This window comes from Phyllobates terribilis, unplaced genomic scaffold (genome assembly GCF_046119375.1).
Source record: "Phyllobates terribilis strain yellow unplaced genomic scaffold, ASM4611937v1 Scaffold_11__3_contigs__length_659146591, whole genome shotgun sequence".
In the NCBI taxonomy this organism is placed as follows: domain Eukaryota; kingdom Metazoa; phylum Chordata; class Amphibia; order Anura; family Dendrobatidae; genus Phyllobates; species Phyllobates terribilis.
This window is the reverse complement of record NW_027362771.1, coordinates 155,475,983-155,500,858: the sequence shown is the minus strand read 5'-3', so window position 1 is coordinate 155,500,858 and position 24,876 is coordinate 155,475,983. Positions and strand designations below refer to the sequence as shown.

The window sequence follows — 24,876 nt, the reverse complement described above, 5'->3', positions numbered from 1 at the left end:
TTGAGTGAAATTTTGCACGGTCCGTCTTTAACACCAGACTAAAAATACTGCAAACATTAAAACTCAAAATCTCCCCCCTTCACAAGATTTGGCCCCCCAAACATGAGGCTGTATAGCAGGGATATATATTCTAGCATAAGATACGCCACAGATCTTCCTGAATTTAACAAGCTGTGCCGTAACACCTCTGTCTTAATGAATCAGGCAAGCCACGAAGTGGCGTACGCCTTCATTTGTGAATGCCACAAATATTACTCCAGTTAAAGACGGGAGTAAGATTTGTGGGTTTAAGAACACCACCGGACGTCATGAATTTGACGAGTGGGGGGGGTCACTATGCCCTCCTGCCGCCTTAGCTCTGCCCAATGTCAGAGCTGAGCGATTTTGGAGTGAAACTCCAACTCTCGCAAAATTTCTGCGCAGCCTCGTGTTACACAAAAATGTTGCACCTTTTCAAATCTTTGATGACTCGGGGTCCAAAAGTTATTTATACTAGGGTTTCATTATATTGTATAATACATAGCTCAGTTGCTGCATAAGGAGGTTATTCCTGTCCACCAGTGATGAACACACTCATCCTTATCAAAAAATAGTGAAGTACTGTGTTTTCCAGAACCTAAATCACAGAACTACATTACAGTCGGCAAAAGGCCCCATTCACCTTTCTTTCCTTTTAAAATGCACTATATGTCAAATCAGTAGCTGATAAAAGAAAAGCTACTTCCTAAAAAGCGGATGTACATGAAAATGTGAACAGCGTCCTGTGCACCACCATTTATCTCTGTATAATTGTTTTGGGATCAGAATGTGAGGTTCAGATGTTACATCTATGCAGTCTGCTCTTTGTACACAGTGGGATATTATGTGACAGCCCAAAACAAAAGTCCTGTTTTGCAGATGAATATTTTACGTACATAAAGTGTGCAATCTGCAAACCACATGCAGATCTAAAATTGCTTGCGGAAAATAAAAATCAGGCATTGTATATCACAAGTTAGCCCATCTTGCATTTGTTTTTGTTGAATGCCCTTAAACTTCCAAAGCTTTTGCATGTGTGAAATGACGTACTTTACCTACATAAGGGCTTGTACACATGTTGCTTTCTTGCCGTGGAAAAAAAAACAAAAAAGCACAGAGTTTTACAGTAGCAGCAAAATGAATGAGATTTCGGAAATCTCACGCACGTAAGCTTATTTTTTCCTTGCGGATTTGAATCTTGAAAGCATTTTTTTTTATTCAAATCTGCAGCATGTCATATCTTCCAGTGTATTTAATCCATTCAAATGAAAAGAAAACAGCAACTAAAATGTGTCAAAATTGCATGCAACAGCACGTAAATAATGTGTGTATTTCACGCAGCAGCATTTTTCTCGCTAACACTGGTTTTTGCTACAGAAACATCTGCTGCAAACACTCAAGGTGTGCACGTTGTATACATAAGACGTAAACTTGTTACCTAAAGCTCCGCAATTGTGAGCAAGTGCACAACCATGCAATCTACTTGAATAAAGACATGAGGAATGTGAGACTTGCTGAAATTTGCGCTGTAATAAAATCTAGAAACCTACTGCTTTGCCAAGCTAGATCGGGTCAGAAATGAACTACATTTTCTATATGAAACCCCACAGCAAACTAAGAGTAAATAAAAAGCAACTTCAATCAGTTTTATTTTGTAATTTCAGACAACCTGTTCATGTTTAGGCAGAAGTCATTGATGAAATGGAAAAGCTAAAAAGAAATTACGTTTTGTAGTAAGGGAAAGGTTTTACAGTAAAAACTAAAAATAAAATCCTTAAAGAATTCACACATTTTTGTGTCTCCGGTTCCACTGTTGCAGATGTATTCTCATCGGATATTATATACAAACACTTTTTGGCAAAATGGATATGATTCTACCACGCTAGTCCTTTTGGGGTTTTAGATTTTCCCTTTTTCCCACGTTGAGTCTTCAGCTTCTTTCTTTGCCTCGGGTGCATCCATACAGGGTACTGCCCATGCTCATCTAGGAGAGTTTTCTTGTTTCGTTTTCCATCTGTTTCCATCTTCATAGTTTCACCTAAATGAGTGCCATAAAGAGTGGGCAAGACAAACAAGAAAAAAAAATGGCTTAAAGTCACAACCTACAAAATATTTAAAATCATTCTCAAAATTAAAATACTGTATATTATATTAGGATTTTTCTACTTAAAGGGGTATTCCCATCTCCAAGATCATATCCTAATATATAGTTGGTGTAATAATAATATTAGCAAATATCTCAATTTAAAAATGTAGTATAGTTCTTCGGATTCGCTATGATGCTCACCCCATGTGCAGGCATTGCAGCAGCTTAAGTATCCATGGTTATGACCACTCATATAGTGACAGTCAGTTAGTGGTCGTAAACACGGATACCTAAGGTCCTGCAATGCCTGCACATGAGGTAAGCGACACAGCGAATCAGAAAAACTATACTACATTTCTAATTGGAGGTATTTGCTAATATTATTATACCTACTACATATTAGGATAGGATCTTGGAGATGGGAATACCCCTTTAAACCCAAAATAGATATTAAAGGTGTTGTCACTCTATGTGACTGCAGACTTGTGAATACTCACAGAGGGCGCATTGAGCGCTGTGAGGTTTCCCCACGGTCATGTGACTGCAAGACTGATAGTCTCTCCTCACGAGCACATCCACTCCACAAATTTGTCTAAGGGAAATGGAAAATAGCCAAGAGCCATCTTTAAACTCCTACAGAATTGTGTAAGGTCAGCGGTTCAAGTGATAGGTCGGGGTTGCTATTGTATGGGGACACTTACTATGTGGAAGCCCAATGAGTGGAATATTACTATGTGGACGAATAAGGGAAGGCAATATTACTATTTGGGGCACAAAGAGGGGTACCATTATGAAAGGGGCATTATTGACATGGTGTGGAGGGAATGTTAACTATTGTCAGAGAAAATGGCACCTGTCAGCCACTGGTTTTATCAATGCTATATAAGCATATAAGCCCTACAAAGCGCCCTATGGAGCACTTGTATCTACCATTATATAGTCACTGTATGGTTGTATTATTCAGTCACCACTATATAGGATTTTAATATGTGGTCATGGTATGGCAGTATTTGCTGTTTATGTAACATTGGTCTTAGTACATTGGCTTTTGTTAATGATCAGTATGGTGGTATTTGGTCTCCATGTGGTGGTATCTGTACCTTCTATAGCAGTATCACTGGCGATAGCGGTCTTGGCATGCTGCATTCTGTTCAGTAAAGGTATGGTGATAACACCTGTATACAAGTAACCAGTATTATTTTGTGACTATACTATTCTTGTATAGACAGAAAATTATCATAGCGATGTAGTCTTGGAAATCTAAGTTTAGATTTCTTTTTGTGGGGGAAGGAAGGACATCCTTATAGATCAAAGCAACAGCCATGCATCTGAGCAACAAACTGGTAGTAGTGGTGTTGAGGACATCATGGCAGCCTGGTATGGTGGTTTAATTAGGAGAAGAGAGACTTAGCTTAGTAGTTTTGATGGAAAGAAATGCGCTGCATGCGGTGTTATTTTTCCCGTCAGATATGACAGAATCTCTGAGGCTGATGGGGCCTCTGAAGCAGATGTGAACGTAGCCTTACATTGTAATCAAAACATCTTGCCTTTTGTGGTAAGAAGCAAATCAGTTTTTCTTTTGTAAAAGCCCCATAAAAGCTAATTGGTATTCCATATTATAACATGCTTTGTGGTACTTCCCTAACTAGAAAAGACATGACTAAAGATGATGCAGTGTTAGTTTTGCAATTTACAACCCAGTACAATGCCCAGAAAATGTCAGATGAAATTCTCCAGAGGGGCAGCAGAATCCATGCACGCACAGCATGCCCGGGACCCACACAGGAAAATAAATCTGTCTTCGGTGGAGATGAAAACTGATACCATAAAAACAAAAGTCTTCAAGTAGACACAATGGAGTGTGTGCCAGGATCCCCCACCGCCTCCCGTCTGTACACAATCATGTGGATTCAGTTCAAAACAAAAGATTCCTCGCTGAAAAGGAAATGTATTACAGATCTGGTACCATACCTTTAAAATCTGATCGCACTAGCTGACCCAGACCATTAAAATGCTTTTACAACTGTGCCAATATTCACATCATGGCTTGCAGTTTTTAACCCCCTCTACACATTGCAGATACTTGGATACTAAATTCAGGTACTTGGCTTAAAGAGGATCCATCATCAGGGATTACATATCAGATAAACACAAGTGTCAAATTTTATAGAATTTTATTTGGATGCGGATTTTAGCAGCTGACGGTATCTTTTCAAAATACCTTCTAGCTTCATTTCTGATGTTTTTGTAGCACGGCGCCATCTTGTGGATGACTGTTCTACGCATTTCTTCTTCACAGTACAGAAACAGAAACAAAAATACAGTACAGCTTCCAACCCAATGATGTCCAAATGCACGTACCTGTGTCACCCTGCTATAAGCGGTGATGCTCCTTGCCCTGAACCGCTGCACAATATTCTCAAATATGACAACACCTGACAAAGTTTTTCATCTTCACTTGTACTATACTATATTGCCATAGTCCAGTCACACTCCCACCACTGATTGGCAGCTTTCTGTCTATACACAGTATGGACAGAAAGCTGTCAATCACTGGTATAAGCAGGATTATACAGAGATCAGCATTCAGAAACTGCTGGATCTGCAGCAGTCAAAACTTATCAAAACTGCAGCAAGCAGCCCAGTAACTGATACATCGCTCGAAGCTGGGTCTCTGTCCCTACATCATGCTGCTCTCAGATGAGATAGAAAAAACAGACAACAGATTCTCTTTAAAAGATATCCCTAATTCATGGGATAACTTACTGATCTCTGGGGACTCGACCTGGTTATCCTGAGAAGAAGATCTCAAGAACGGCACTCTGTAGACCTCGATCATGAATGGACAAGAGGTGCACATGCTCAACCTCCGCTCCATTCATGGTCTATGGGAGAAACGGAGTACAGTGCATTTCTATTTCGGCAGCCCCGCAGACTTTGAATGGAGCAAACATTGAGTTCAATTCTGGGAACATCCCTTGAACAAGTACTTTGCTGAAAAATTAATGGGACACTTGGACTTCACAGTAGAACCCGTAGGTCAATTAATTAAGGCAGGGTTCCCCAACTCCCGTTCTCAAGGCCCACCAACAAGTCATGCTTTCAGGATTTCCTTAGTATTGCCCAGGTGGTACTTGCATCACCTGCACAGGCAATAATTCCATCACCTGAACAATACTAAGGAAATCCTGAAAACATGACCTGTTGGTGGGCCTTGAGGACGGGAGTTGGGGGAACTCTGACTTAAGGGATATTAATCTGTTCTTTTTGGATGCATAAGAATGAATGTATTTCCTCTTTTGGAGCAAATGGAAGTGACAACAAGTGCACTGTAGAGACAACAGCAAGGCAGCCCCAAAATAGGGAATGGTTTTACAGGTGGTTGCCAGACAATTAGACTCTCCTTATACTTCCTGAATAATTCTTCTCTGATCAAACCTCAATTGGCAATCACCAGAGAACACCAGAATTGGCAGGTCTGCCATTAGTGCCCTGTTCTCTTCCTTGATGAGAGGTGGTTCACACGGAGCATGTGACAGACACAAGAGTCTGGAGGAGCTATAGTGAACATTATGCTGCATGGCCATCACCCAACATCACTGGTTTGGTGGTGGGTCAGTGATGGTGTGGAGCAAAGTATATTTAAAATACATATGACAATTCTGATGAAACAAACAAACAAAAAAAAAGTTAATGGTGTACTATTACAGCGCTTGCAATGAAGGACTGCGTCCTGACACTGGCCAAGTACCAGCGTTAGGACATACTTTGTGGGCAGAGTCAGCAAACTGTGCTCCCGTCCCAACAAAGGAAACAGCAGCCCCAGCATCTCCAATGTGATGTATATGCAAAAGCCCCAGCGTGTCCTATGTCACATAAGTCAAACTCTGGCATGTAGGATGAGTATATTTGGCCCACAATGCCAGACGGGTCTCCCAATTATATTTGGCATCATACTTTAACTGTATTATTCAAGCTTTTTTATCCTTTATTACATATTTAAATTAGGCAATTGGGTCATATGCTTTATACTGCTCGTACATAAAATATTGGAATAATACAATATATTATTTTAAGATCTAATTAAATTCTATTTGTGGAACAACCCCTTTAAGTTTGTTTCCATATGAAAAAGTTCATTGGTATATATGACAAGGAAAAAACTTCCTCAATTGTAGACTTTTTAAAATAAATATGATGGCTGGCCCACGACTTTGTCCAAGCTTTTAATTTTCTCCCTCTGTGTATTTGGAATTTGACATCCCTGTCCTATGTGATGTATAAGCTCCAGAATCTTCTAGCTAATGAATATGCTCCAGCGTCTCATAAGATGTATATGCTCCAGCCCCAGCTTCTCCCTATGAGGTGTGTATGTTCTAGCTCCAGCGTCCTCTATTACATATCCCAAGTAATTTTGGAGTGAGAGCTTCTGTGATGCACAGCTGCATTAAATAATCTAGCTCAGAAGGCAAAGTAATATAGATATGTAGTCCATTAAGAAAGACAATCCACAGCACTCACTAATAAAACAATAGATAAACTTTACCATGATATGCAGGTACATGACCAGAAATCAAATCCCCAATAATTCACATGCTCTAATACTTTCTCAAGAAGGACGCAAAAACCGCCATGTGACGCTGGTTTTAGATTTGTCCCCCGTTCATGTAACTGCTCAGAGAAGACGCAATAAAGTTTACTTGCTGCTTTATGTGTGAGTGCAGTCGATCCTCTTTCTTCTTTGACTATACATTAAGTTATATGGCAACCTGTTATGACACAGGACAGGTAAGGAAGATCACTTCTATATGTAACCAAGCAGCATCTTGAAAGAAGCGGTTTGTAATATGCTGTGAATGGGAAACATGAGAAAGAAAGGAACATTTTACATAAAGCTTTTCCCCATTTTGTGGCTTCCAGCATTGAATAACATAGGAGAACAGAATGGTGTTGTTAATTTAGCTGATAACTCTGGTGCCTGAGGGGACCCAGAAGTGGAAACCACTGTAAGAAAGCAAAGCTGTTCAAGACATACAGGAGGAGGCAGGCAGCAATGATGAGGCTGTCAAAAGAAGAAACACTACTAGAACAAGGGCGTATGGGGGACATTTCACTAATCAGAGCAAAAGATTACCTGTTACATTGAATTGCTTGTAAATGTTTTATATTTAGGTTTCAATTGTTAACTGTTGCTGAAAATGTAAATACACTTTGTAGATTAAAAATGAATAACTAGCGCCCAATAGAAGGTTAAAAATAGAATCAACTAGCTGCTGGCAGGGTGACCAGCTCTGTGTGAAATCCTAAACCAGTGAGAATGAAGAAGATCAAACAAAGCACACTGCCAAGCACAAATATTAAGCCTAAAATATATATACCCTGATGAACTGTGTCCTTTGAAAAGCAAAGGTTTTTGGCTCCAGCAGGACTCCATACCAGGCAGCCAGTGATGTCACACGCCACCTCACTGCTGAGATCATGGAAGCATGTTCTATATGCATGGAGTCTTAAAGGGGAAGTCCCGGATTTTAAGCTAACAGATGATTATTGGGGTGTACGACAAACGATCTGATGTCCTAGCCTAATCATAGTTCATCAATAGGAGTCCTGGACAATCATTTAACAAGAGACCCTTTACCACTCTAGGTCTCTAGGCCAGACATCTGTCTTTCACATACGTGTTCTATCCATGCTTTTCACGGTTAGAACACGGACATATTTTATGCAATGTACCAATTCATGCAGCCAAAAGGAAGGAAAGTAAAGGAGAACCCTCACCTTCTGCAGCATCCACTTCCACAGCAGCCTTCTCCTTAACTTTCTCAGCTGTCACAACAGTTGTTATGTCTTTCACATCCTCCATCAACACGTCTACATTTGCTTTTGCCAACACAGTTTTTAAGCGGGCAAGTTCTTTTGGGGCATTTTTCTTCCTCTTCTCGGCCCGCATCTTCCTCTTCCATTTGCTTCTTAAACTTTTAGCCATTTTACCTCTGCTGGCAATAATAAAACATGCATTGTTACTGTATTGAACATTCTCATTTTAAAGTGGTAAGTAGTGAAAATTAGCAGTATAATCAAAACCCCCAACAGCCCCAATGTATAGAACAGGCATCATAACTGTACACAGTTCAGAGGCATGAGGGTAAAATCCTCCTTTGTCAATCTGTCTTGTCTGGAGAGCAAGGATGAAACTACACTTTTCTGGACATTGTGGAACTTCTAAATCAAATAAAAATTAGTGCAAACTAACCAAAGTAAGACACAGAATTTTTAATATAAAAAAATACAGTTTTATTGAAAATTGAAGAAAACATGCAATTATACAAGTTAGCCAATAGATGGCACCAAATAGCAGCATTTAGGGAAGAAACATCAGTAACTAATAATCCTGAAAGCACATATACTAGATCATGCAGCAATCACATAGTGCCAATGAGGCATATGTAGAAACACATATACTGTTCTACATAACTAATAATCCTTAAAGCACATATGAGGACTCATGCACCAATCACGTACTGCCTAATAAAGCATATGTAGAAACACATAAAATGTCCTATGTAACAATTACCTACTACCTAATAAGACATGTGTAAAATCACATATAGTATCCCATAAAGAAGTAAAGTGTAACGTATTCTGAGAAATTATGTGCAGGAGTATGGTACATATGGTGTCCCATACAATAAGCAATGTTATCCATTAATGCATATGTGAAAGTGCATGAAATGACTTGTACAGCAGGAATCCATCACTAACTTGGACAAGAAAGTTAAATCAAGGTCAATCAAAATACTAGATTACCCTGACCAGAATGTGGTCCCCAACTATACACATACATATACAGTTTGTCCAAATATATATGGACAGAGACAACATTTTTCTAATTTTGGTTCTAGACATTACCACAATGAATTTTAAACAAAACAATTCAGGTGCAGTTGAAGTTCAGACTTTCAGCTTTCATTTGAGGGTATCCACATTAAAATTGGATGAAGGGTTTAGGAGTTTCAGCTCCTTAGCATGTGCCACCCTGTTTTTAAAGGGACCAAAAGTAATTGGACAAATTAAATAATTGTAAATAAAATGTTCATTTCTAGTACTTGGTTGAAAACCCTTTGTTGGCAATGACTGCCTGAAGTCTTGAACTCATGGACATCACCAGACACTGTGTTTCCTCCTTTTTGATGCTCTGCCAGGCCTTCACTGCGGTGGTTTTCAGTTGCTGTTTGTTTGTGGGCCTTTCTGTCTGAAGTTTAGTCTTTAACAAGTGAAATGCATGCTCAATTGGGTTGAGATCAGGTGACTGACTTGGCCATTCAAGAATATTCCACTTCTTAGCTTTAATAAACTCCTGGGTTGCTTTGGCTTTATGTTTTGGGTCATTGTCCATCTGTAGTATGAAACGACGACCAATCAGTTTGGCTTCATTTGGCTGGATCTGAGCACACAGTATGGCTCTGAATACATCAGAATTCATTCGGCTGCTTCTGTCCTGTGTCACATCATCAATAAACACTAGTGACCCAGTGCCACTGACAGCCATGCATGCCCAAGCCATCACACTGCCTCCGCCGTGTTTTACAGATGATGTGGTATACTTTGGATCATGAGCTGTACCACGCCTTCGCCATACTTTTCTCTTTCCATCATTCTGGTAGAGGTTGATCTTGGTTTCATCTGTCCAAAGAATGTTCTTCCAGAACTGTGCTGGCTTTTTTAGATGTTTTTTTAGCAAAGTCCAGTCTAGCCTTTTTATTCTTGGTGCTTATGAGTGGCTTGCAGCGTGCAGTGAACCCTCTGCATTTACTTTCATGCAGTCTTCTCTTTATGGTAGATTTAGATATTGATACGCCTACCTCCTGGAGAGTGTTGTTCACTTGGTTGGCTGTTGTGAAGGGGTTTCTCTTCACCATGGATATTATTCTGCGATCATCCACCACTGTTGTCTTCCGTGGGCGGCCAGGCCTTTTTGCATTGATGAGTTCACCAGTGCTTTCTTTCTTAGGATGTACCAAACTGTAGATTTTGCCACTCCTAATATTGTAGTAATTTCTCGGATGGGTATTTTCTGTTTTTGCAGCTTAAGGATGGCTTGTTTCACCTGCATGGAGACCTCCTTTGACCGCATGTTTACTTCACAGCAAAACCTTCCAAATGCAAGCACCACACCTCAAATCAACTCCAGGCCTTTTATCTGCTTAATTGAGAATGACATAACGAAGGGATTGCCCACACCTGTCCATGAAATAGCCTTGGAGTCAATTGTCCAATTACTTTTGGTCCCTTTAAAAACAGGGTGGCACATGTTAAGGAGCTGAAACTCCTAAACCCTTCATCCAATTTTAATGTGGATACCCTCAAATGAAAGCTGAAAGTCTGAACTTCAACTGCATCTGCATTGTTTTGTTTAAAATTCAGTGTGGTAATTTCTAGAACCAAAATTAGAAAAATGTTGTCTCTGTCCAAATATATATGGACCTAACTGTATACACATACACACACACACGTATGTATCTCAGACCAATAGGAGGCGGTGATGCATTAATGCATGGTAATTGGGAGGGAAACCCCAGAACCCATTGGCGCATGTGAAAACACACACCTGCCCATCAGGCCCATCGTCAGAAGGACACGAGACCCAGAACCACGACCACGTGACCGGGCGCTGGATCAGGTGAACAGCGTGTCAACAGGCGATGATGGAAGTGAGGGGGGTGAGTGCACATATGCATTGCTGGTGAGTGCAATTGAAAACAATGCAATACAGGATATCTGACATGTGGGAGGGACCCAGGATTAAAAATACATGTGTCACCTAGATAACACCTATAGGATGCATAGACTGAGCATAAAGTGGCAGTGAAAAGCATATAAGGGACTATAAATACATGTACCACACCTGTGGAAAGCATAATTAAAGCAACAGTGTAAGAGCATTATAGGGAATACATTTTTTTTCCAATAGATTAAAGTGACAGTGCATGGGAAAGTGAAAAATAATAATTATATCAGTGTGTGAAAAAAATGTACAAAGTAAAAAATATGACTAGATACAGAAAAAAAAATAGTTGAACTTCTTTTATATTGTTTCAAGAACACCACAGAGGTAGCAAATTTAAAAAGGTTGTATACTTTAAAGGGGTCTTCTAACTTCTAGACCTCAGGCTCCCATCTCGTCATTCACAACCCTTTAGTCATCTGATCTCAGGACGTCTTCACACACAGAAGTGGGAAAGCAGTTTCTGACAATTTGAGGTGACAAAGGACTACAGAACTTCTGGGAAACAAATCAAGACTAGCAGCAGTGGAAACAGGTCCCATGTTTAACGAGGGTGCAGTGTATAAATGTGTATTTTAATGTGAACTGTTTTTTTAAACAATTAGAAACTATGTAGCATTCATTGTTGAGGTTAATGCCATGAATTTATTACTGGATCAGAATCTTCTGTAATGCTCCCTCTGATGGATAGTACTAGACCTAGAAAAGGTAGATTGTACTCACCCAGGGAACTTGGGGGTGGGTGGGGGGGTCGGGGGATTGTTACCGCAGATTAAAAACTGGTAAGGAGAATCCTTATTATTATTTATTATTATAGCGCCATTTATTCCATGGCGCTTTACATGTGAAAAAGGGGCACACATACAAGAACAATTACAATAATCTTGAACACAATGTGACAGCGTCTGGTACAGGAGAAGCGAGGACCCTGCCCGCGAGGGCTCACAATCTACAAGGGATGGGTGAGGATACAGTAGGTGAGGTCAGAGCTGGCCGTGCAGCGGTATGGTGGAGCGGTGGTTACTGCAGGTTGTAGGCTTGTCGGAAGAGGTGGGTCTTCAGGTTCCTTTTGAAGGTTTCCACGGTAGGCGAGAGTCTGATGTGTTGGGGTAGAGAGTTCCAGAGTAGGGGGGAAGCACAGGAGAAATCTTGTATGCGATTGTGGGAGGAGGAGATAAGAGGGGAGATCGTGAGGATCGGAGGTTGCGCGCGGGTATGTAACGGGAGACTAGGTCAGAGATATATGGAGGAGACAAGTTGTGAATGGCTTTATATGCCATGGTTAGGGTTTTGAACTGGAGTCTCTGAGCAATGGGGAGCCAGTGAAGAGATTGACAGAGAGGAGAGGCCCAGGGAATAGCGGGGGGCGGGGGGGGGACAGGTGGATTAGTCGGGCAGCAGAGTTTTGGATGGATTGGAGGGGTACGAGAGTGTTGGAAGGGAGGCCACAGAGCAGGAGGTTGCAGTAGTCAAGGCGGGAGATGATGAGGGCGTGCACTAGTGTTTTTGCAGATTCATGGTTGAGGAACATGCGGATCCGGGAGATATTTTTGAGTTGGAGTCGGCAGGAAGTGGAAAGGGCTTGGATATGTGGTTTGAAGGAGAGTTCAGAGTCCAGGGTTACCCCAAGGCAGCAAGCTTGAGGGACTGGGGAGAGTGGACAGCCATTGACGTTGATAGATAGGTCAGTTGGGGGGGGGGTGAATGAGATGGCGGAAAGATGATGAATTCTGTTTGGTCTATGTTAAGTTTTAGAAATCTAGCCGAGAGGAAGGAAGGATGAAATAGCAGACATTGTGGGATTTTGGTTAGTAAGGAGGTGATATCGGGTCCAGAGAGGTAGATCTGTGTGTCATCAGCATAGAGGTGATACTGAAAGCCGTGAGACTCTATGAGCTGTCCCGGGCCTAAGGTGTAGATGGAGAAGAGCAGACGTCCTAGAACTGAACCTTGGGGGACACAGACAGATAGTGGGCGAGATGAGGAGGTGGTGTGTGAGTGGGAGACACTGAATGTCCTCTCTGTTAGGTATGAGGAGATCCAGGATAGGGCCAAGTCTGTGATGCCGAGAGATGAGAGAGTTTATAGTAAGAGGGAATGGTCCACTGTGTCGAAGGCAGATGACAGGTTTAGGAGGAAGAGGACAGAGTAGTGTCGCTTAGATTTGGCAGTTAGTAGGTCGTTGGTGACTTTAGTCAGTGCAGTTTCAGTAGAATGGTGCGGTCGGAAAACAAATTGTAGGCGGTCGAAGAAGGAGCAGGAGGAGATGTGGGAGGACAGCTCAGAATGGACGTGTTGTTCCAGTAGTTTTGAGGCATAGGGGAGAAGTGATATGGGGCGATAGCTAGTCAGAGAGGATGGGTCACGGGAGGGCTTTTTGAGAATGGGTGTGATTGAGGCATGTTTGAAGCATGAGGGGAAGACACCAGTTGTTAGTGACAGGTTGAAGAGGTAGGATGAAGATAGTGGTAAGGTTTGGGATGAGGTGAGACGGGATTGGGTCAAGTTTACAGGTGGTGAGGTGTGATTTGGAGAGTAAAGGGGAAAGTTGACCTTTCGTAATAGTGGAGGTGGTGGTTTTGGAGGAGGAGGGTTGAGTAGGTGTGGGGAAGGGCTGTGGGGGCTTTAGGCAAACGCTTTGTCTGATGGTGTCAATCTTCAGCTTGAAGAATGAGGCAAAGTCTTCGGCTGAAATAACAGGAGAGGGAGGAGGTGCTGGGGGACGAAGGAGAGAATTGAAGGCGTTGAATAGCTGTTTGGGGTTGTGAGACAGGGAGGATATGAGAGATGCGAAGTATGTTTGTTTTGCTGCAGTGAGTGTGGATTTGAAGGTAGTGAGGGACTGTTTGAATGCGATGAAGTGCTCAATGGAGTGGGACCTTTTCCATCTACGCTCAGCAACCCTGGAGGCCCGTCACAGTTCTTTAGTTAGGCTGGTGTGCCAGGGTTGTCTGTTGATTGAGCGAGCTTTGGTATGTGTGAGGGGGGCGACCGAATCGAGAGCTGCAGCTGTTGTGTTGTATAAAGTGGCAGCAACATCTGCATCATGTAAGGAACTAATGTCTGTAAGAGGGAGGAGGGATTCAGAGAGTGAGTGTAAGTCAAGGTGTTTGAGATTTCTGCAAGGGTATGCAAGTTTGTGGAGTGGGGATTGTTGCCCTGGAGAGGAGAGGGTAGAATGTAAGTAGGTTGTGGTCAGAGAGAGGGAGAGGTGAGTTAGAGAAGTCCAGTGTGTGGCCGTCTTTGTGGGTGGGTGTGGAAGACCACTGAGTAAGACAGCCACCTCATGCCCTCTCCTGCTCCCACCTACTAACGCTTTCTCTGCTCCTCCTCACTGCCGGCGACATCTCTCCACATCCCTACAATTACTTCCACCTCCTACCCACGATCTATCCCAAACTCTCGTAACCCTTCTAACCTTATACCTATCCGCCCAGCCCCCACTTCCCCAGTCCTTCTAACAGGAGCTCTATGGAACGCTCGCTCCGTCTGCAACAAACTTTCCTACATTCACGACCTCTTCCTCACTAACAAGCTTTCCTTCCTCGGCATCACTGAAACCTGGCTCACCCCCTCCGACACGGCCTCTCCTGCTGCACTTTCGTACAGCGGATTCCACGTCTCAAATACCCCCCGCCCCACCGGCAAGCACGATGGAGGAATAGGTTTCCTCCTCTCAGATATCTGCTCCTTCACCCATATCCCACTGCCGCTCTCAATTACTCTGCCCTCTTTTGAAGTGCACTGTGTGCGCATCTACTCCCCCTCCAACCGGCTGTCATTTACTGCCCCTCAGGATCAACTACCACTTTCGTTGACCACTTCACCACTTAGCTACTTCATTTCCTCTCCGTTAACATCCCCACTATCCTCATGGGAAACTTTAACATCCCCATTGACTCTTCCGTCTCAGCTGCCTCTAAGCTTCTATCCCTCACTTCCTCCTCAACCTTTCTGCATCATAATGCCACAGAATCAATCCGGAAGGATACAACATGTTTAGATTTCACACCTGCTGTATAAGGGCACGTTGCTATACGGTGGTTATGCCATGCTACTACCATACAGTGCTTAGGAGGCGACATCCCTATATACACTGTGTGCAGAATTATTAGGCAAGTTGTATTTTAGAGGATTATTTTTATTATTGATCAACAACTATGTTCTCAATCAACCCAAAAGACTCAAATATCCAAGCTTAATATTTTTGAAAGCTGGAGTGTTTTTTTTTTTTTTTTTTTTAGATTTGACTATCTTAGGAGGATATCTGTTTGTGCAGGTAACTATTACTGTGCAGAATTATTAGGCAACTTAATAAAAACCAAATATAATCCCATCTCACTTGTTTATTTTCACCAGCTAAACCAATATCAGTGCACAAAATTTAGAAATAAACATTTCTGACATTCAAAAACAAAAATCAAAAAAAATTAGTGATCAATATAGCCACCTTTCATTATGATGACACTCAGCAGCCTTCCATCCATAGATTCTGTCAGTTGCTTGATCTGTTTTCGATCAATATTGCGTGCAGCAGCCACCACAGCCTCCCAGACACTGTTTTCCCTCCCTGTAGAGCTCACATTTTATGATGGACCACAGGTTCTCTATGGGGCATGTCATTATTTTTTCTTCTTTTAGACCTTTACTGGCCAGCCACGCTGTGGAGTATTTGGATGCATGTGATGGAGCATTGTCCTGCATGAAAATCACGTTTTTCTTGAACGATACAGACTTCTTCCTGTACCACTGCTTGAAGAAGATGTCTTCCAGAAACTGGCATTAGGTCTGGGAGTTGAGCTTGAGAGGATGATGGGAGTGATACTTCACGCAAGACTACGATGTAAGACACAGATGAAGTTATTCTTCCCTTATCTGGACATTTGGACTGACGCCCAGAAACTAGATTGTAACTTGTTTTTAGCTGTCTCAGTAACCTTCTACTGCTATGAATTAACACTTTTTATGAAACTTTCTTATCAAAATTCCACTGTTATGAATCATCACTTCGCCGCTTGTGAAACAAAGACATTTTACTGCGCATGTCTGACAACAAATTATGAATATTAGTATAAATAAAGGGACTGCACCTATAGAGGCAGACGCGCTCAGGGGCTTCCCAGTACTTGATTATACACTACGTGTCTGTGTATTTCTTGTTACGGGGATACCCCGACTCCAACAAGGACCCTCCATGGCTGAATGATCCTAACATTTCCTGGCGCCCGAACAGGGACCCGAGGTCTGCGTATTCCTTCAAGTTCATCGACCGGCACGAGTAACCGCTGAGATTGGGACATCGGAACAGCAGATGACAAACCTGGCCAGGTAAGAGACACTGTTAGTTCTCTTACATCTGCTCTGCGATAGTCCGTAAATTTCATGCATATCTTGTGTTGGGATTGAGGAACTAGTAGAGAAGGATACCTATAGCTCGGGTCATTCATGTATATACTGTAGGATCTGCCGAAGGAGAGGTCAGAGAAGGTTATGAAACGGATGGTATGAAAGAGATGTGGATGTCGGGAATAGCCTCATAAGCCGCACTAAGGTAGATGACATAAGTATTACGGAGATTGCCTAACTGAGTCATAAGGTTGTGTCCTTTCGGGGAAACCTTCGCTCACGCTTAACTCCCGAACCTTTGTCCTCCTTTTTGACGGATAAGAGATTGACAGAATGAGCCCATGGAAGTAATGATAATACTCCAGGGACACGATATATAATGGAGACTGTATGGTTCATTTTATGTATTGTTGGTCTTGCCCTTGTTGCCATATATATGTGTGTTAGAATTACTCTACACTTCAGACAAAACGGTCCAGAGAAACCGTTTCAGATACTGGCTCCTTAGGACAGAATAGGTAACGAGGAAAGGTAGAATATAGAATATATTTTATCTAACCCAAAAAGCCTCCTAAGGTAGGAATAGTCAGGAAAAATGGGCAACAAGATACTGGCTCCTTAGGACAGAATAGGTAACGAGGAAAGGTAAAATATAGAATATATTTTATCTAACCCAAAAAGCCTCCTAAGGTAAGAATAGTCAGGAAAAATGGGCAACAAACAGACTAAGACCACAAATGATGAACAAGATGTCTATACAATCGTGAAAGAAAGGTGTGGTGTAGAAGCAACTAAGAATTTAGGGAAAGTTTGCAAAACTTTTCAGGTAGCAAGGCATGACAGGTTTAACAGGAAACTATGGGAGGACATTCGGGCTAGAAAAGCAGGAGTGGTAAGAGACAAAGGATGGTAGAGTCCAAATTTTGGTGCCTGATGACCAAGAGTCTCTAGAAAACATTGTAAAAGTCCAAGCCTTAGAGGATGAGAAAGATCCTGCCCCTACCCAAATTATTTTAGATCTTTCTGAGGTACCAGAAAAATTATGGGCACAACATGACACCGATGTAGGACTAATGCCAATAGCTCCTGTAAAAGTCACTCCTGTTCCAGGTGTGACACTACCCCAATTGAGACAGTATCCTATTAGTGCCCAACAAGAACACGCCATAGGAGAACAGATAAAAGATTATCTAAAAACTGGAGTACTGATAGAAGTAAAGTCACCAGCCAATACACCGTTGTACCCCGTAAAAAAGAAATCTACTGAGGGGTCAGCTGCTAGGTACCGGATGGTACATGATCTAAGAGAGATAAATAAAATTTTGGAACCTATTACTCCTGTTGTGCCAAATCCACACACGTTGCTATCACAGATCCCAGCAACAGCACGAGTATTTTCTGTCATAGACTTATCAAATGCATTTTTTTCAGTACCATTACACCCAGACTGTTACAAACTGTTTGCATTTACATTTAAGAATAGACAATTAGCATGGACAAGATTACCACAGGGTATGATACATTCACCTACCTTGTACTCAGAAGCTATGAGATCAGTTCTTCAAAATTTCAAACCTACGGATGAGGTTGTAATTCTCCAATATGTTGATGACCTATTGTTATGTGCCCCTGCTCAAGAGTCCGCAAACAGCAACACAATAAGATTGTTAATATTTCTAGCAGACATGGGCTGTAAAGTTAACAAGAAAAAAGTACAACTTTGTATGACTACGGTAGTATTTCTAGGACACTGCATTTCACAAGGTATTCGGCACCTCACCGCCGACAGACTAAAAATCATTAGAGATCTTGTTCCTCCCAAGAACTACAAAACATTAAGAGCATTTTTGGGAATAGTATCACACTGCAGACAATGGGTTATACATGCTAGTCAGCTTATGCAACCTCTATATGATTGTTTAAAAATCGAGCCTTTTCAGTTAACTGAATCAGCGCTCATAGCCTTTCAAGACCTCAAGAAAGGTCTCATGTCAGCCCCGGCCTTGGGAATCCCAGACTACGCCAAACCATTCCAATTAATGGCTGCGGAAATGTCTAATCATGCTACAGGAGTACTAACACAGAAACATGAAAATAAACAAAGACCTGTCCATTACTATTCTGCTCAATTAGATAATGTTACCAAAGCTGCACCATCATGTGTCAGAGTAGTAGCAGCTGTCTCTCTTTTGGTAGAAAAAGCCTCAGAAATAGTACTAGACCATGCCTTAATAGTACAAACTACACATGATGTACATGGCATACTGAATCAGGTATTGCCAAAACACATTTCAATGGCTAGACATCTTAGATTACAATGCTCCTTACTAATGCCACCAAACCTCACTTTTCGCCGCATATTGTCTCTAAATTTAGCCACTCTGTTACCACTAGAGACAAAGGGGGGAGTGGAAGGAGGTCAGGAAGACGAAGATGAAAATTTTTTACAATACCACGAACAAGACAATATAATACATGATTGCTTACAGTGTATAGAACAAGAAACACAAGGGCTACCTAATGTACAGGACACCCCTCTTGACAATCCAGACCTACATATGTATATAGATGGTAGTAGGTATGCAGATGAAACTGGTAACTTTCATACAGGTTATGCCATTGTATCAGATTATGATGTTATTGAAGCTGAGCCAATGCAGGCCAGCTGTTCAGCCCAGGAAGCTGAACTATTAGCTCTAATACGAGCATTACAGTTAGCAAAAGAAAAAACCGCTAATATTTTTACTGATATGCATATGGTATTGTACATGATTTTGGATGTATATGGAGAGCTAGAGGTTACATGACAGCTTCAGGTCAACCAGTAAAACATGGACAAATGATTAGACAAATCCTAGAATCAGCTGCCTCAACCAAACAAGTAGCAGTAATAAAAGTACCTGCACATGTAAGACTCGACACCGAGATAGCTAGGGGTAATGACCGAGCCGACAAGGCTGCTAAGCGAGCTGCAGTAAAACCTCTGACAACTGACCACACTATTAGTGCAGTATCAGAATTTGACTTAATTACACGGCTCAAAGAAGCCCACCAGCAGGTGAGTAGAGAAGAAAAAGAAGAGTGGCAGAAACAGGGGGCAGAAGAAAAAGAAGGACTATGGAGAAAAGGAGATGAGCTTTGTCTCCCCCGAGCATGGTACCCTGTTGTGGTCAGTGAAGCCCACGGACCTACACATGTGTCTGCAAACGGTATGATACAGAGGGTCAGACAGAAGTGGTTAGCCCCAGGGTTCGGCCAGGTAGCTCGAGCAAAATGTGGTTCTTGTGAAATCTGTTTAGCCCACAATCCAGGACAGACTGTTAAGACCCCCCAGAAGCACCATGTAAGACCACTATATCCGTTCCAGAGACTTCAGATCGATTACATCCAGATGCCTAAGCATGGACACTATGAGTATGTACTGGTATGTGTGGACATGTTTTCGGGGTGGCCAGAGGCTTATCCAGTTCATACAGCCACGGCTAAAGTCACTGCAGTAAAAATAGCACATGAACTGGTACCCCGTTATGGTATCCCAGAAGTGATCGAGTCAGATAGAGGTACACATTTTACTGGAGAGATCTTTCAGAATGTAATGAAAATGTGTATAAAAAGTGAACTACACACCCCTTACCACCCACAGAGTTCTGGTAAGGTTGAGAGAATGAATGGAACACTTAAGTTAAAAATACAGAAAGCCATGGCAGAAACACAGAAACCATGGACTGAGTGTCTCCCAATAGCATTGTATTCAGTCAGAAACACCCCCCAGGGAAAGAGCAAACTCACCCCCCATGAAATATTGTTTGGTAGAGTTGCCAATACAGGATTGTATTTCCCACAGACTTTAATGTTAGAAACTGAAAGCTTAACTGCTTATGTACAAAATTTATGTAAGCATGTGTCTAAAATACACTCTTTAGTGTTCTCTTCCATTCCAGATCCAGATTCCATTGAGGGAACGCACAAGCTGCAACCAGGAGACGAAGTCTACGTAAAAAGACATAACAGAAGAACGCTAGAACCCAGATTTGAGGGTCCATATCAGGTGTTATTGACAACTCCAACTGCAGTAAAATTGGAAGGAAAATCAGCATGGGTACATGCAAGCCATTGCAAAAAGAAATAGTGGTGATTGTACTTGTGTTAGCTATAACGATAGATCAGGGAGACCTGTGGGATAAACTAAGTTCCCCAAAACCTACAGATAATAAATTTATAAAACATCATGAGACATTGGTAAACGGGCTGCTCGATGGCGGACAGAAAATAGCAGACTGTTGGATTTGTACGCATTCTCCAATATCAGCCACGAGCATACCCTTCCTGGCCGTACCCATGACCCCTGAGGAAGTGTTTACATGGACTAATTGCTCAGACAAATTAGCAAATAACCAAACCGTTAATTCTAGATTATGGAACACCACTGTTGCCATCCCAGTTGTGGGGTGGGTGGGATTTCCCTGGTGGCAAGGTAATATGACCGGAAAAATAAACAACTTACAATATTTAGCGTTTAAAGGAGGTGTATGGGTTCCTAGAAATAAGACGGGACTAACAGACTTAGGGTTAATTCCTACAGAAAATATACAACTCAGTTTTAGTAGCACAGTATCTTCTTCTCAACCTTTTAAACCTGATATAGTAGAAAAATACATACACAATAATGGTTGGAAATATTCACAATTATTCCCCGATGGAAACAATGATACATGTTCAAAGATACCAGGTAATATATTATGTAATGAGTCAAGTGCATATGACCCAGGTACACCGACTTGTGAAAATCCAGATGCAGGATACTGTAGTCCATTAGGTCAAAAACCCCCTTGGTGTATACTTCAGAATGTATCTAAATTTTTAGATTTGGTACATAGGTTGGTGCTCCAACACTCTGCAATATGGGATCTGCCTGAAGGAACCTTCTGGATTTGTGGAAATGGAGCATACAAATGGCTCCCAGTAGGAATAAAAGGTGCATGTACTCTAGGACGCTTAACACCGGCCACATTTATAGTTCAGAATCAGCAGGTAGATATGCAAGCAGTACCTAAACACACACTATACAAAAGAGCAGCCGACAACTCGCCTAGACCTTCAGGTAGGCCACATGTGGTCCAAATGGGAATTCCTAATAAAATATTCAGCACTTTCTTTGTGTATCCAATGTTGATGCAGATGTGGGACGAATATGACAGACACAATGATCAAAATAAAGATAGCTGGTGGTCAGACACCTTCTCCTTTCTCAACCCAAAGAACTGGTTTAAGGGTATTGGAGGTTGGGTGGCTGGAATTCTGCAAGGTATATTACAGATTGTGCTAATTATAGTAGTCATATATGTAGTGTTTAAAATAGGATTAAAAATTATTTTAATATGCATAAATAAGCTTTGTAACACGGACTCAAGAATATGAAAGAAAAGAACTCCCGGACCAGGTCTTCTACCAAAAGTCCATAAGGAAGAATCAAAGGGGGGACTGAGAGGATGATGGGAGTGATACTTCACGCAAGACTACGATGTAAGACACAGATGAAGTTATTCTTCCCTTATCTGGACATTTGGACTGACGCCCAGAAACTAGATTGTAACTTGTTTTTAGCTGTCTCAGTAACCTTCTACTGCTATGAATTAACACTTTTTATGAAACTTTCTTATCAAAATTCCACTGTTATGAATCATCACTTCGCCGCTTGTGAAACAAAGACATTTTACTGCGCATGTCTGACAACAAATTATGAATATTAGTATAAATAAAGGGACTGCACCTATAGAGGCAGACGCGCTCAGGGGCTTCCCAGTACTTGATTATACACTACGTGTCTGTGTATTTCTTGTTACGGGGATACCCCGACTCCAACAAGGACCCTCCATGGCTGAATGATCCTAACAAGCTTCACTCCATCCTCAACCCGAAAAGGTCCCACAAGTTCATCTTTGAGGATACCAGCCCATACCAGTACCCCACCTCCACTTTGCTGGCGTCTGAGTTGGAGTGGAGCTCTCTGCCCTTCACTGATCCAGCCTCTGGCCCATCAAGAGTCACTCATTTCATCAGTCCATAGAACCTTTGAAAAAATCAGTCTTAAGATATTTCTTAGCCCATTCTTGACAATTTGTGTTTCTTGTTCAAAGGTGGTCGTTTTTCAGCCTTCTTTACCTTGGCCATGTCCCTGAGTATCGCACACCTTGTGCTTGATACTCCAGTAACGTTGCAGCTCTGAAATATGGCAAAACTGGTGGCGAATGGCATCTTGGCAGCTTCACGCTTGATTTTCCTCAATTCATGGGCAGTTATTTTGCGCTATTTTTGGCCAACACGCTTCTTGCGACCCTGTTGGCTATTTGCCATGAAACGCTTGATTGTTTGGTGATCACGCTTCAAAAGTTTGGAAATTTTCAAGACTGCTGCATCCCTCTGCAAGACATCTCACAATTTTGGACTTTTCAGAGCCCGTCAAATCTCTCTTCTGACCCATTTTGCCAAAGGAAAGGAAGTTGCCTAATAATTAAGCACACCTTATATAGGGTGTTGATGTCATTAGTCAACACCCCTCCTCATTACAGAGATGCACATCACCAGATTTACTTAATTGGTAGTTGGCTCTCAAGCCTATGCAGCTTGGAGTAGGACATGTATAAAAAGTATCATGTGATCAAAATACTCATTTGCCTAATAATTCTGCACACAGTGTACATACACATTTCATTGTGGAACTGCAGCAAAGCGGAAAAATTCCATCCCATGTGGATGCAGCCAGACAGATCCATTAATGGATTCATAGCTGCCTGCTGCAGGATAATACCAATTTTAGGCGACATTCACACATCCATGTCTTTTTACATCCATGTAAAAAGGTCCATTTTTCAATTCTGTGTCATCTGTATTGCATCAAATTTTTTTTCTCATCCATTTTTAAATGGACGGGGTAGACTGGCTGAACTTTTGGGGTATGTTCACACAAAGTTGTGCTTTTTTTAGAGGCCAAAAATGACTGTTTCAAGACGCTTCAGGTAACTCCTTTTCTCTGGCTTCTTGTAAATTGGATGTGTCGTTATTTAGTGTTTTTGGGTAATTTCCCAGGTGCTTTTTCAATGTTTTTGACAACTGGTGTTTTTTTAGGTTTCTGTGGCATCTTTTGTACTGTCATTTTCCAGACAATTTTTTAATTCCATTCAACAATGAAGAAGCCACTAATCATTTCTAAAGCAAAAACGCTAGCAATTAACTCATAAAAGACACCCAGACATCTTCTGAGCCTTCCCTCTGACTTGTATTGTACAGTATAGAGCAGTGATTTTCAACCAGTGTTCCGCGGCAGACACATGGTCGGGTGTGCCGCGGGGAAAGTTCCCCAAACTATGGTGCCCCCTGTGTTTTGTTTCCCGGCAATGCGCTTGATACGCAGTCACGCCTTCTTAAAATGTAGGAGACGTGTACAATAACACATGCGCAAGCTTTGAACCTCGCGCGACTTAATGACGTCACCGAGGCCGGCGCGTCATCCTGAGAGCGGAGAGACTCTCGCATTTGCCCGCCGCCAAGGTAATGCCCGCCAATAATGCTGACTATATGAGCTTTTGCCTGAGTATATGAACTGTTGGCAGAATACTCAGCATATGAGCTGGTACTTTTAGTACTCCAGCAGTATACTGCATATAACAATGAGAAATGTAAAATGAGAAATACTATAGTCATGAGGCTGGAGTACTACAAGTACCAGCTCATATGCTGAGTATATGAGCTGGCACTTGTACTCTGGCCTCATGGCCATAGTACTTCTCATTGTACCCCTTTATATTGCAGTATATGAGCCACATAATAATCAGCACCATATACTGTGGCGCTGTACAGTGAACATCACCACAGTATATGATGCTGATAATCATGTGCTCATATACGTGGGACTGTTATCCTTTTTTATTTCACTTTTTTAAAATAAATTATTTATTGAAAGGACCTCTGCCAGGCATATTTCACTCTTGAGGGCTAAAAAAGTAGCTCTTGTGGTGGTACGAAACTGATTTAAAACCCCCAAGAGTGAACTCCGTGAGAGTTGTATGTATGGAATAATAAATGATATTAGTACCGTTCTTCAGCAGTCATGTCCTGCTTGAATTGACTCTAGTGGCATAGCACTTGGCAGCCGGCTCTATTCTACTTATAGAGAAAGCTGAGTGCTACGTCACTAGTGTCAATTCAAGCAGGAAATGCAGACCGTAGTAATATAAGTTATTATCACACACATACAGCTCTCGCGAAGTTCACTCTTGGGGGGTTTAAATCAGCTTCTTGTCACCACGAGAGCTGCTTTTTAAGCTCTCAGGAATGAAATATGCCTAGCAGAGGTCCTTTAAGTGTGGCAGATAATGTAATACTCTTCTATTTTAGTGTGTGGCTGCGCACACTATCTCAGCAGTGATGGAGAAGTATTTGAGAATGGAAAAGGCAAATGCCGAACAGGACCCTGGACACAATTCTAACCCAAATGAAGGCCCTAGTATGAGAGTTCGACAAAAGAAAAAAGACAAGACGGTGAGCTCAAGGCAATACAGTGAAAGCTATCTTTCATTTGGATTTACTTCCACTGGGGATGCGACAGCACCAACACCACTGTGCTTGGTGTGTGGTGAGAAGC

At 41.8% G+C, this 24,876-nt stretch overlaps 1 protein-coding gene across 2 annotated transcripts in view; it reads right to left on the bottom strand.

The window, feature by feature from the left end:
* Window positions 1–1,639: 1,639 nt before the first annotated feature.
* The window catches only part of LLPH (LLP homolog, long-term synaptic facilitation factor), a 27,858-nt gene continuing 4,621 nt past the window's right edge, over window positions 1,640–24,876 (bottom strand). The window contains exons 3-5 of one of the 2 annotated variants that reach the window (XM_073651709.1): window positions 7,883–8,100; window positions 3,205–3,279; window positions 2,653–2,696 (exon numbers count right to left, since the gene is read on the bottom strand). In XM_073651709.1, coding sequence (XP_073507810.1) covers window positions 2,668–2,696; window positions 3,205–3,279; window positions 7,883–8,100 — 322 coding nt within the window. In that variant the 3' untranslated portion in view covers window positions 2,653–2,667. Of the gene's footprint in view, window positions 2,057–2,652; window positions 2,697–3,204; window positions 3,280–7,882; window positions 8,101–24,876 lie in introns of those variants that run through there. The other variant, XM_073651708.1, reaches the window with a different exon arrangement.